At 42.3% G+C, this 13454-nt stretch overlaps 1 protein-coding gene across 4 annotated transcripts in view; it reads left to right on the plus strand.

Annotated features, from left to right (window-relative positions):
- The window catches only part of lin7a (lin-7 homolog A (C. elegans)), a 109661-nt gene that overhangs the window by 84396 nt on the left and 11811 nt on the right, over nucleotides 1-13454 (plus strand). The window contains exons 4-7 of one of the 4 annotated variants that reach the window (XM_078567943.1): nucleotides 1711-1782; nucleotides 6062-6271; nucleotides 7545-7757; nucleotides 11426-11460. In XM_078567943.1, coding sequence (XP_078424069.1) covers nucleotides 1711-1782; nucleotides 6062-6271; nucleotides 7545-7757 — 495 coding nt within the window. In that variant the 3' untranslated portion in view covers nucleotides 11426-11460. Of the gene's footprint in view, nucleotides 1-1710; nucleotides 1783-1853; nucleotides 1926-6061; nucleotides 6272-7544; nucleotides 7758-11425; nucleotides 11465-13454 lie in introns of all 4 variants that reach the window. The other 3 variants (XM_078567941.1, XM_078567940.1, XM_078567942.1) reach the window with 3 other exon arrangements.

Below are 13454 nucleotides of genomic sequence, written 5' to 3' on the forward strand. Positions count from 1 at the left end.
GTTCAATTATGGTTTTCAAGAGAGAATTTGATCATTGTCTGAAGAGGAAATATTTGCAGAGCTTCGGGGAAAAGGGAGAGAGAGACTAGGTAAACTGCTCTTGTAGAAAGCCGGTGCAGACAAAATAAGCCGAATGGCCTCCTTCTGCGCTGTAACCATTCTATGATTCTATGATCTTTCTTTAATTATCTAATTACCACTCCGTTTGGACATGCACCATGAAAACATTTGTAATTTAATCTCTCCTGTCCTCCATCCTAAGGCAGACCTTCCCTTTTTTATTTCTTCTCACTCTCCATCATTCATTTGCTCAAAGCCTATTGCAGTTCTAACTTTTCCCAGCTCTGGTGAAAGGTCGCAAGCCTGAAATATTAACTCTGTTTCTCTCTCCACCAACGATGTCAGATCTGATGAGTATTTCCACCATTTTCTGTTCTTATTTCAGATTCCAAACACCTAGGGGAGGATTTTTCTCTCATGGGGTGGGCTAGGCGTGGGGGCAGTTGGGAAGCCGACCACCGCTCGTGATCGGGACTGGACCACGATTTCATGCTGGCGGGCCAATTAAGGCCTGCCCAGCGTGAAACGCGAGTGGCAGTGCTCAGTGCTGCTTGTGTGGGGGGGGGGGGGGGGGGGGGGGGGGGGAGCGAGCACAAACTTTGTACATGCTCATGAGTACGCACTGGAAAATCTCCCTGAGGCACAGAACTGCCTCAGGGAGATGAACATTTTTCAAAATACGAAATAAAGATTTTAAAAATATTATAAAACACGTCAGCTCATGTGTGACTCTGTCATTATTAATTAAATTTTAACATTTTTATTTTTTATTTGCTATTGGAAACCTCATCCCGCCCATGGATGAGGCTTCCTAAAAAATGCAAAGGCCGCTTTGGCCGTTTCACCTGCCCGCCAACCGTAAGGTTGGATGGGCAGCGAAAAATTTCTCTCAATTAACTTTTGATTGTCGGCGGGCACATTGCCAACTCAGCCACGTGTCCGCCGATCGAAATATCGCACGTCATTTTACGATTTTACGCTCAGTCGGATCGGGTGCACACCCGCCGAGCTAAAAGTTCTCCCCCTGCAGTATTTTGCTTTGTATACTGCATAACAAAGCTTCCTTCCAGGCAAAAATCCAAATATAGCTATGCACGTAGAACAGGATGGAGTATTTAACATCAACAAGAATATGAATCAGCAACAAGAACAGCATCACCATCCTCCATTCTCACTCTCATTTGCTTTGTTTTGCATTTTCCCTTCCTTTCTCTCTTTTGTCATATTTTATTCTCTAATCTCATTCTCTTTTTTTTCTCATTTCTTTTTCTTGCGCCCTCACTTTGTTTTCAATTTCTCTCTATCTTTTTTCCTTCCTCTCTGAAATTATCCCTCCTCCTGAGTTGCCCTTCTGTACCTGGAGATGAGAGGAGCCATTACTGCACCTAACCAGCAATGTAACTCAAGAGGTTGTTCCACATTCAAAAATATGTTTGGATAGAAATGTTTTCACATGAAGGGAGTGTGGCGGAGAGGCTATTCATTCCATAGTTATTTACAAGTAAAAACTTCTCTAAATATGAATTGGGGTAAATGGCAATATAAAACCAGAACAGCTCCTTTACGAAAGTTTTCAAGATCTGAGCAAGATCTGTACTGCATTGAGTTGTGAGTAATTTATTCTTCTCTGATTTGCCAATAATCTTTCAGGTTTATCAGTACATGCATGAGACAATAACCATCAGTGGCTGCCCAGAATTCAGAGCTCGTGCAACTGCCAAGGTATGCCATGTGGAGGTACTGGATAATGTGTCGTAACTGTGCTTTTAATTTTGTGTACATGTGTATTTCAGGTGTTCGAGAGTATATATGAGAATTTAGACATCAATGGCAGCCCAGAAGGTAGAGCCAGTGCTACTACCCAGGTAATATCTTTAACGGGACCCAGTATTCACACTGATTTTCTGATTAGATTAACAAATTCCTTTCATGATCCAATTGTACTAACCTCCTTGTGATACAGCAGATACAGTGCTGGACCAAAACTGAAATTAATGCATGACGACTTGCTGTCACAACTAGACGGTGAAATTAATTTCACACCTTTTATATATATATATATGCAGCAAATTTGATCTGGTCACTTCTGGGCTTTCCAGACGTTTCTTTAATAATCTTGTTATAGTGTATTCCTGCAGCCTCATCTTTTTTTGTACTTGTTGATTGTATAAATTACAAATATAATTATTACAGATGAAAGACAACATATATATATATATTTATCAATATATTAACGAGACTCGTATGATTACTTTCATTTTAAAGACAGTGTGATCTGAGCAATTTCTGCCATTGATTATAGCGTAAATATAAGTTTAACTTTAATTTAGAGAGCCAGAGATGCTTTCATACACTGCATATGTTGGGAGATGCAAATAGGACTTAAATTTTATTGTGGGAATTTTTGGGGAAAGTCGTCAATTCGTATTGACTCAAAATGGTAATGAGCATAAAAATCATAATGCAAACTTCATTTATCATGCCATGTGTTTTGCATGGGCACAATAGTTTATTGTGTTGAGGCTGTTGTAATTGTTAGCAGTGCTTTCTGCTTCCTTCTGGCAATTGTATCTGACACTGCCCATTGGCCCTGGTCCTGGTATACTCAGGGTTGTCGATGATACATTTATTAGGGCCATGGGTTGCTGCCAGCTTTTACTTAGGTTTGTTCGCCTTGTGAGAATGTTGGAGGGCTGAGGACTTAATCGGTAAGTTGCCAATGAGGTCAAGTCCAGAGTTTGTTTGATCCCTGATTTAGTCATGGTAGGGACAAGGGCAATACTTCAGGTATGTAGGATCCAATGTGTTACTCTGGCTGTTGGTACTGGTTTTGTTTGCTGTCTGTTTCTTTCCCAGCAGCACATTATTTGCCCTTCTGAGTGTTATTCGGCAGATATGTGAACTTGCTGTTTGTAGAACTTGGGCTTTTGTTCCTATCAGCTCTGTTATTTTTTTTCCCTTGCTCCTTCCTCTTTTGCACTTCCTGTCCCTCACTCTCTCGTATTCTTTCTGTTTAACTTCTTAATTTTCTGCTTCTCATGCCTGAGAGTCCATTCCCTCTCTCTCTTGAGCCTCCATTCTTTTTTCTCCTTCATTTCTAGTTTGTCTCTTTGCTCATCTCCTCCAATCCTTTTCTCTCACTTTCCTGAGATGTGTGGGCGCTGAGAGGTAGACTGCTGGTGAAGAAGTCCACAGAACAGGGTGTTGGAGGAGATGGAAATCAACAGGGGAACAATTAAAGGAAGGGAGAACTGTTTGCTTCTCAAATATCTCATATAAGATTTGTGAGGGGGCGGGGTGGTGGAGAAACACTTCAGGACCAAATTAAATGTATAAGCATTTTCCTAAGAGAAAGAACTTGGCCATTCAAGAGTTTTTGTCTCCCTTTGTGATTTTTTTTTTAAAGTTATGAACGAAGTCAGGGGATCTGGCATTTCTGCGACTAAGGTATGGTCATGTATAAATATATGCAAAATAACATCATTAATAGGCAATATCTTTTACATCTCAAATTGAAATTTGTATGGGTGGAGTGCAGTTACTGTCACCCCTGAAGTCCCAATTTGGCATTATCTTTAAACAAGTTACAAAACAAACTTGCTGTATTCATTATAATATTCATTACAAGCCCACCGATTCCTACAGCCCCCTCGACTACAGCTCCTCACACCCTGACTCCTGTAAGGACTCCATCCCATTCTCTCAGTTCCTGCGCCTCCATCACATCTGTTCTGATAATGCCACTTTCCAAAACAGTGCTTCTGACATGTCTTCCTTCTTCCTTAACTGAGGTTTCCCACCCACGGTGGTTGACAGGGCCCTCAATCGTGTCCGACCCATCTCCTGCACCTCTGCCCTCCCACCTTCCTCTCCCTCCCAGAACCATAATAGGGTCCCCCTTGTCCTCACGAGCCTTCGCATTCAAAGGATCATCCTCCGCCATTTCCGCCAACTCCAGCATGATGCCACCACCAAATACATCTTCCCTTCACCCCCCCCCTGCCGTCAACATTCCATAGGGACTGTTCCCTCTGGGGAATCCTGGTCCACTCCTCCATCACCCCCAACACTTCATCCCCTTCCCATGGCACCTTCCCATCCAGTCGCAGAAGGTGCAACACCTGCCCTTTACTTCCCCCTTCCTCACCGTCCAAAGGCCCAAACACTCCTTTCAGAAGTAACACTTGCACTTCCCTCAATTTGGTCTACTGCATTCGCTGCTCCCAATGTGGTCTCCTCTACATTGGAGAGACCAAACGCAGCCTGGGCGACCGCTTTGTGGAACACCTTCGGTCTGTCTGCAAGCATGCCCCAGGCCTTCCTGTCACTTGCCATTTCAACACCCCACCCTGCACTCATGCCCGTCCTTGGCCTGCTGCATTGTTCCAGTGAAGCTTAACGCAAACTGGAGGAACAGCACCTCATCTTCCGATTCAGCACTTTACAGCCTTCCGGACTTAACACTGAGTTCAACAACTTCAGACCATGAGCTCTCCTCCATCCCCACCCCCCTTTTTTCATCCCCCTTTTTTCCATATTCATTTTCTTTTTTAATTTCCCTTTTTTTCCCACTTATTTTCATTATTATTATTTTTTAAATTTATTTCCATTTTCATTTATTGTTTTATCCCCAGCTTTTAGCCTATTTTCGATCTTTCTTTCCCCACTCCACCCCCACCAGGGGCATCTGTCACTTTCCAGAGTGTTTACCCTGGTCCGGCCGTTATCACATTTTGCTTTCTTAATGTCAACATTAGCACCTCCTTTAGCCAGCACCACCACCATTAACAACCCTTTGACCTTTTGTTTATGACATCTTTTGCCATCTCTTTGCCTCCACCTATCGTTGGCCTTCTATCCAGCTTCACCTGTTCCACCCCCCCCTTAATCAGTATATATTTCACCACATCTCTACCTCCCTTTAGATCTGAAGAAGAGTCATACGGACTCGAAACGTTATCTCTGCCTCTCTCTCCACAGATGCTGTCAGACCTGCTGAGTTTTTCCAGCATTTTTTTGTTTTCATTGCTGTAGTACCATATCTTTAACCACCCTGTGCTGACCCAAAGAACTAACAGACTGAGAAAATGATCTGTCTGTTTTTCTCCAGCGATGCCAACTTCAATTACCACAAGACCCAACCTAACATGACTTGTCATTTAGCCATGTTACATGGTGCAGTCGGTAAAAAGCAGAGGACTGAAAAGTGTGGGCTGGACTTTGAATATGTTGAGGCTCCTTTTTTAATGTAAGAACAGGCCCCAAGCTATTGACACCTCCTGGCCATTGAAACTGTATCTTGTTCAGCTCTTGCAAACCTGACAACACTTTTAAAGAATGTAGAAGCTGAAATTCTCTTCGATAAACGGCTGTTTATAGCTCAGTCAAATGAATTTATCTGTAAAATCACACGCTTGCCAGCAACTGAAAGCACACCTTTTGATTGTGCAGCAGCTAGAGTTTATATACCAATTATTTTACCAATTGCCCCTTAGAAAGCCAACAGTATCCGCACCATGTGGCACTACATTCTGGCATCCTGGATAATCAATAGATTAACAAGAAAGCCTGAGTCTCAGACAACTGAGGTGAGATCTCCATTCAGTGATTTGGCCTAGGAAAGTCAATGCACATCTTGACTTTAGTTGTTTCAAAACTGTCTAGTATAAAACAGAACAGTATTTTCCCCTCTATTTGATGCTAAATAAAAACACTGCACTCACCACAGGTTTCAGGTATACATGTGCTGTTCAACAGTCTTTTAGCTATTTTTGTACTATTCTAATACACATGACTCATTTTGTGACATAATTATGGAAAGTGGGCACTTTTCATTTTATGGGAATATATAGAGGTATAAATATGGATGTAGGCTTTGTTCTGAATGTATTTCATTACCCAGCTATGATGGCATTAACAATGAATATTCAAAAGTTTATAGAAATATTTGATTTTAATTCTATGGACTTGAACTTCAGAATTCCTCATTCTTTTCTCTCAGGCCACTGTTGCAGCTTTTGCTGCAAGTGAAGGCCATTCCCATCCTCGGGTTGTGGAATTACCAAAAACCGAAGAAGGCCTTGGCTTTAATGTCATGGGTGGAAAGGAACAAAATTCACCAATCTACATCTCTCGTATTATTCCTGGAGGTGTTGCTGATAGACATGGGAGCCTAAAACGTGGAGACCAATTACTGTCTGTGAATGGAGTGGTAAGTCAATGAACCAGTCAGTCTGAAGTGGACATTTACTCATCAGTAATGAATGCTTTTGGAACAATTTCAAAAAACGATCAACCTCTATTATATGACTTATGTTGCTATGCTGTTTAATTCATCAGCAAATTTTATATTACACAGAAGTATATATTTTGTTAAAGTGCAAATAGCAGGGCCCAGTGGATACCTGTGGAACTCTGTTCATCAGTTGTCCTCCATTTATTATTACCTACTTTTTTTTGTTGCTAAGGCTAAGATTCATGTAATTTAAAATTAAAAAAGACAAATATAGGCATGAATATAGCAGCTGAGAAATAACAGCAAATTGACTAAGTGAATCGAAAATTTAGTGTCATTGTATAGAGTAAAAATGATGGCTGGCATTTAACGTATAACAATTGCTTGAAGTACTTTACAGGGAAGCAACACAATTGATGTTAATGTTGAAAGTTGGAAATATTATTATACCCACAAGATTGCTCTGTAATTCAGGGGCTAATGGTTTCCTTCAAACTTCCAAAGGTGCAGTCCACATTGTTCTAGAAAAGCATTGTTGTCCTCTTTGAGTTAAGTGTATTGAAGTGTACAAAACCAGAGCCAAAAAGCATATGAATTCTGCAATTTTTCAGCGATGACTAATGAGGGGAACCTGTTCCAGAATTCAGTCATGGTAATGTTTTTTCTAGCCTGTTAGTTCTTGCTGAATGCATTGTAACATGCCTTGCTAAATATATTTTTTTAAACTATTCACCTTTTTGACCTGTTTTCAAATGTGAATGAAAGCAAAAAAAATAGCTTTTTTCTCTTTTGGTTGCTTCAGGATAATATGTCAAGTTGAATTTCTAACTTTCCTATTTTCAGAACTCAATGAGTTTCTTCAAGGATGTGCTTTTCATTTCAATGAATGCAACCTTCTTCGGCTTTACATTGGTTTTTCATTAAATATAGATATGGTACCGAATGGCTGAAATGAAAGGAATTTTTATGAGGCACTGCCAATATCATGTTTTTAATTTATATATTTAACAGGAGGGAGCATTCTTTCCTGAGCAAATTTATACAGCTGTGTGTGCCTCAGGACCATACTTGAAATTAAATGACTTTTTTACCTCTGCTTCCCCCCTCCACTCTCCCTGCACCATTGTCAGGGGTTGAAGCTGAGTGCTGAGGGCATAGTTATGAGTTTACTATATCGCACAATGGCACAAAACAATTTTGGCCTTGGTTTTACAGTGCAGAGAATAAAGTATGTTTATCTCCATTTTAGAGTGTGGAAGGGGAACACCATGAAAAGGCAGTGGAATTGCTAAAGGCTGCTCAGAACAGTGTGAAACTGGTAGTTCGTTACACGCCCAAAGTGTTGGAGGAAATGGAAGCACGATTTGAAAAACTGCGAACAGCCCGACGCAGACAGCAGCAGCAACTTCTGCTCCAACAGCAACAGCAGCAGCAGCAAGTCCAACAGAATCATATGTCATAGGTGAGAATATTCGTTTGTATTTCAAGAGAAGCACTCAACTTAGGAGATCAAATGCAGCATTTTTTATCGACATTCACCCCAGCATCAGAACATGTTGAAATAGTCACCATACACATATTTTTCTTTTCAAGCGAAAGTCTTTATTTCTTCAGAGCACAGAGTCCACATAGCATGTGTAGGCATGCACGTAGGCTAAGTGACTGCAGAGTCACAAACACACATTCACTCAATCACCCCTTCAAACCCATTAAGCTAATCACCGGCTTACAACCAATGCCCATTACCCAATTACAGAGAGGCCTCAAGCACAACACACTGAATGTTAAGGTTTTGATCTTCTGATCCTTTTGCATTATCTATTTTGGCCAGTGGGGCAGTTATCAGGTGCAGTCGTTGTAAGATATGGCATCCTTGATAGCTAATGGAACCTGTGAAATGCCCATTATCCCAGCCTTCACAAAATTATAACTGCCCTTAGTTCCCATTCGCAGTTAGCTCTGCTCTATGCCATGCTCTTGCCTGCAACTAGTATCCATCCTTCACTAAAAAAAATACAAGATGTTAGGAAAGATAGGCCAGCATCTTTCTGTCGGCAAATGGGGGCAGGGCCCGCTCGCCAACGTGTGAAATGACGCGGGGTGACATCGGGCATGCGTCCCAATGTCACCCCGCGTCATTTAGATTGTCAGTTCGGCGGGCGCGCGTCCGAGTTGGATGTGCACCCACCAACCTGTCAACGGCCTATTAAGGCCATTAAAAAAACAACTGAACTTATTAATGAACCTGCCTGTCCAACCTTAAGGTTGGTGGGCAGGCCGGGAGCCCTGGCGGGCTTGTGAAAAAACATGAAACCTCGTCCACGGGCGGGATGAGGTTTCATGAGTGATTTAAAAAATGCAGAATATTTTACAATAAAAGTTATGGCCAGTGTCTCACGAAGTGACATGGCAGGGAAATGTTTTTCTAATCTTTATTCAATGTTTTAAATCAGAGCCGATCTCCCTGAGACAGCACTTTGCCTCAGGGAGATCTGGGCGCTCTTTTGAGTGCATGCGCGGAAGAGCACACTCCCGGCTAAGGGCTTAGCGCTTCCTGGCGCCATCACGCTGGGCGGGCCTTAATTGGCCCACCCATGTAAAACGGCGGTGCGCCCCCAACTGGGGGCGCCGATCGGAAGCGCGCCCGCTCCCGCGCTAACCCCCCTAATGGGAAAATGTTGCCCGTAGAGAAAAAAAGAAAGGGAGAAGGGGTGGGTGCTGGGAGTGGGGCACAACAGGCAGCAAAGATTGATTAAGCAGAATATTACAATGCTGAAGGGAGAGGATGCCCTAGAGGGACCATGGACTATTTGGTTAGATCAAAGAAACAATAGAGATACTACTGGGTCTATTCTATAGAGCACAAATAGGAGAGGATACAGAGGTGCAAATTTGTAGAGAAATGACAGAGAGGTGCAATAACTATAGAGTAGTGATAATGGGGTACTTCAATGATCCTAATGTAGACTGGGGTATTAATAGCGTAGAGAGAAAAGAGGGAGAAGAATTTCTGAAGTGTGTTCAGGTGTATTCTCTTAACCAGTACATTTCAGGCCCATCAAGGAAAGAGGCATTGCTGGATCTAGTTCTGGGGAAGGTTGTGGGCTAAGGAGATAAAGGCACAAAATTTTCACGGGGTGGGAATTTTCATTAGTGGGGTGTCCAAAATACGACTCATGGGCTTTAGACATTTGAGCAAAAGGTCTAAAATTGCCGGAGTTATTTGGAGGGGTAGGGTATCCCTTTGGGAGAGGTCAAGTGCTCTTTGGGATTGTTAAAAGTCAACATGAATGTGCTTAAAAATGGACTCAGTGGGACTGTAAAGCTCTTTACATTTTTGAAATAAACACCACAGTTGAAAAAAATCAGTGCTTGCAATTTCATTAATAAGCCTGGGGGTTATCATTATTGGATTAGTGATGGATGACTGATTCAACAGCCTAATGATATTACAGTAGGAGGCTTGTAAGTTCACAGTTTGATTTACCATTCAAAGTCTTTGATGTGGTTTATGAATACAAATGTGTGTTTTCATAAGGAACTAATTAGTTGAATGAAATGTTTATTTTTGTAAGGGATTAAGTACTTGATAGAATTTAAATTCATTGAATGGGTTTTTATCAATGAGCTTTTTTTTAATGAAGTCTGCAATAGACACATATCAGAATGGCTCCTGAGGTTTGCCCATGGTGAATACAATTTCCAGGTTCACGTTTCCATTTTTCAAAATTAGGACATTTGAACACAAGAAGTAGGAGCAAGAGTAGACCATATGGTCCATCAAGCCTGCTCCTGTTTTCTAGCATATTTAATGAGATCAGGCATAGCTCGTTTCACTTCTACTCTCATTTGTTTATGAATTATTGAACAGCGCAATATTTCAATGACCATCTTATCAGTTTATCCATGAACTCATGCCTCATAACATTCCAACTACTAGGGAAGAAAAGAAAACACTAAAAACTCTGTGATTTCTACTATCAAGAGTGTTTAAAAACAAACTTTTAAAAAATTTATTTGTTCACAGGGTGTGGGTATCGCTGACTAAGCCAGCATTCATTACCCATCCAAATTGTCCTTGAGATGATGGTGGTGAGCTACTTTCTTGAACCACTGCACTAATTGAGTGTGGGTTCTGCCCGAGATATTTTCCTCCAGATTCAATTATAGCCTTGGTCCAAATCCCCTGTCATAGAACTATATCACCGTTCCTAGTTCATGGGAGCCTGCCTCCTCGCCTTGCCCTATGCTTGTGGAGTGGTTCCACTCAAGCTATGTATAACCAATTGTCTCTCTCTAATGGAAAGAGATGCCTATGGTCCTTTGTGGACTATGGTTAATCACCTCACCATTGCTGGGTCATAATTCTGGAATTCCCTCCATAACAGCGCTGTGGGTGTACTTGCAACATGTGGACTGTTTACGAGAAGGTGGCTCACCACCTCCACCTCAAGGGCAATTAGGGATGGGCAATAAATACTGGCCTTGCTCGTGATGTACACATCCCATGAGTGAATAAAAAATAATTGAGGTTCATTCAGATTTTTTTTATTCCATATCCCTATCTGCAATGTCAAAAGGGACTGTTAAATAGAACATTTCTAACCAGAGATACAAAAAATAATGCCATACAGTACCTTGGAAGTCAATCAAATTTGTTATTCTCAATAATTTAGCTTGAGTATAAATCATGATATACATAAAGATTATCTATAGATATAAATTCTGCAAACAATAAAGATCCCAGTGCCAATCTCAGCTGGTCAAGTTGGACATTGACAAGCAATTTAATTAGTCTTGTGTTGATTTTATATTTGTCAAATCAGTTAAGCAGAATCATACAATATCTGCTATATATGTTAAAGCTTATTGTACTAATTGAATAATTTTGCATCACGTTGTTAAAAGTACATGTAAATTAAAAGTAATTTGTATCCTATCTTACTAGAAGTTGGCAACATTTTATTTTCTGACCTGCCTAAGACATCGCTGTTACACCATATAAATTATTTTACATTAAGTTTTTAATTCTTAATCCAGCTGGTGCTAATTGTTTGTAATTATCATTGCAGAAGATTAGAATTTTATGACTTTTAAATTCAGTATTTTTTCTGTCAATGTTTTCTGTAGAATACGAACTGGAAAAAAAATCAACCGTTTGACAAGTAGGTATTAAAACTTCTGCTGTTCAGTTAGATCAAACATAGCAGTGTTTTGTAAAGCCTAGTGAAATTATGATTTCAGTGACTGGCTGCAGCAGTATTAATGAGATGGACAAAAACCATTCGAAATGAAGTAAGAAGATGAGTGGTGGAATTTAATGGTTATTTTAATTGGATTCTACAATATGCAGACAGAGGTTATTGAGATACAAAGGGTGAAATTACCCCATGCCCCTGTCGGCAGGGCCAATGGCAGGCAGTGCGGGAGGGGAGAATTTAGTGGAAGGTCCAAAAATCGGTTTCGCGCTGGCATGAAATGATAGCGGGACCTCACGATGATGCCCACCATGGCAGATTGGGAACCCCGCTGGAGGCCAGCGTGAAAGTAATTTGCATCCTGCTAATGGGATACAAATGAAGGCCCAGCCGTATTCTTACCCCCGCGCCTGATTCTCCGTGATGCCAGCAAGGAACACACATCTGTCTAGAACACGTCTGTTCCAGCGTAGCACGCAAAATTCAGAACTTACATTTAGGGCCTTGCTCAGCTCACGGACATCTGACGAGAAGATGACGATGGAGGCCTATGACTACTGGATCCTGGAGGAACATGTGCATCGCATGGCGGGTGGTGCCTCATCCCCTGCAAAGCAGCTTTCGGAAGGTGAGAAGTCTCCATGCAGCAGCTTCAATTTCACTGAGGCTTCGGACCATCTTCCAAGGACTTTGCCATGGGATCAAGCATTCTCCCAGGGACTTCAGCATGGGGGAATAGGATCCTCGAGCTGCGGGATGGAAGACAGCAGCAGGTACTCATGGGTGGCGAGGGATGGGAGTGGGAATGTCTAGGTCTGAAGGGTGGAGGGCGTATGTCCAGGTGAACGTGCTCACAGAAAGGAGTCGGTGGAGTCAATGGTTGACTCCTGGGGTGCGAACTCAGGGTGGGCGTGATAGGTTAAAGTTACAGGGGGCAGAGGGAGCAGGTAGGGTGGAAGGGTGAGGGTTCGACAGTGTCGGGTAAAGGGCCAGCAAGGGTTGTTAGTGGGAACAAGGAGATGGACAGGGGCTGAGCAGGAGGAGGTAGGGAAGGTCAATGTGAATGGGGGTGGGATGCTCAGGAAGGAAGGGGATGTGCACGTTCACCTGGGCATTCTGGATGGAGAAGGGCTCGGGCCAGAGGGTGATAGTGGGGAGGTCGAAGGTGATACTGAGGGCTCAGTGGTGATGTGGGAAAGGACATGGGGGAGAGGAAACGGGGGAGGAGCTCATGAAATAAGTAACAACAACCATGTTGCTCAAATCGAAAGTGAGCAGAGCCTCATGTTGGACGAGCACAGGTGCTGCATGGGTAAAAACAAAATACTACGGATGCTGGAAATCTGAAACAAAAACAAAAATTGCTGGAAAAACTCAGCAGGTCTGACAGCATCTATGGAGAGAAAGCCAGATCTCCAGAGATGCTGTCAGACCTGCTGAGTTTTTCCAGCAATTTTTGTTTTTGGTACTGCTTGGGTGTTGGGTCTGTATGTGTGAGATGCAGGTCATCTGAGCTGAACCACTGAAAGGGAGCCACAGCAGGCATTATTGAATATGCTAGGGACCAGTGAGATGAGTGTGATAGATGAAGGCTCAGCGTGCATGGGAGAGTGCTTGCACGAGGCTCTGAAAGGCCCTGCCACAGATCCTTCTCCCTGCAGATTCACTTGTGTGTTCAGCTGTGTGCAGGAGACCTGCTTAGGGGCGCAGGAACCGCATCGCGAAGCCTTTAGAAGGACACAAAGCAAACAGTAAACTTTACGCAGTGAAAGTGTGAATATATTTGCAGACATTTAAATTGTGGCAATTATTGTGTTCACCCATGCAATAAGTCATGATCAATATTCCTTGATTTTTCTAAGCCTACCACTCCTGCTCAGTGCTGCCTTGACATCCACAGCAGGGGTGGAGGCAGCCTGTGGAATTGTTTGCTCTGTTGCTTTTGATGACTTTGGTGGTTG

Source organism: Cetorhinus maximus, chromosome 22, assembly GCF_964194155.1.
Source record: "Cetorhinus maximus chromosome 22, sCetMax3.hap1.1, whole genome shotgun sequence".
In the NCBI taxonomy this organism is placed as follows: domain Eukaryota; kingdom Metazoa; phylum Chordata; class Chondrichthyes; order Lamniformes; family Cetorhinidae; genus Cetorhinus; species Cetorhinus maximus.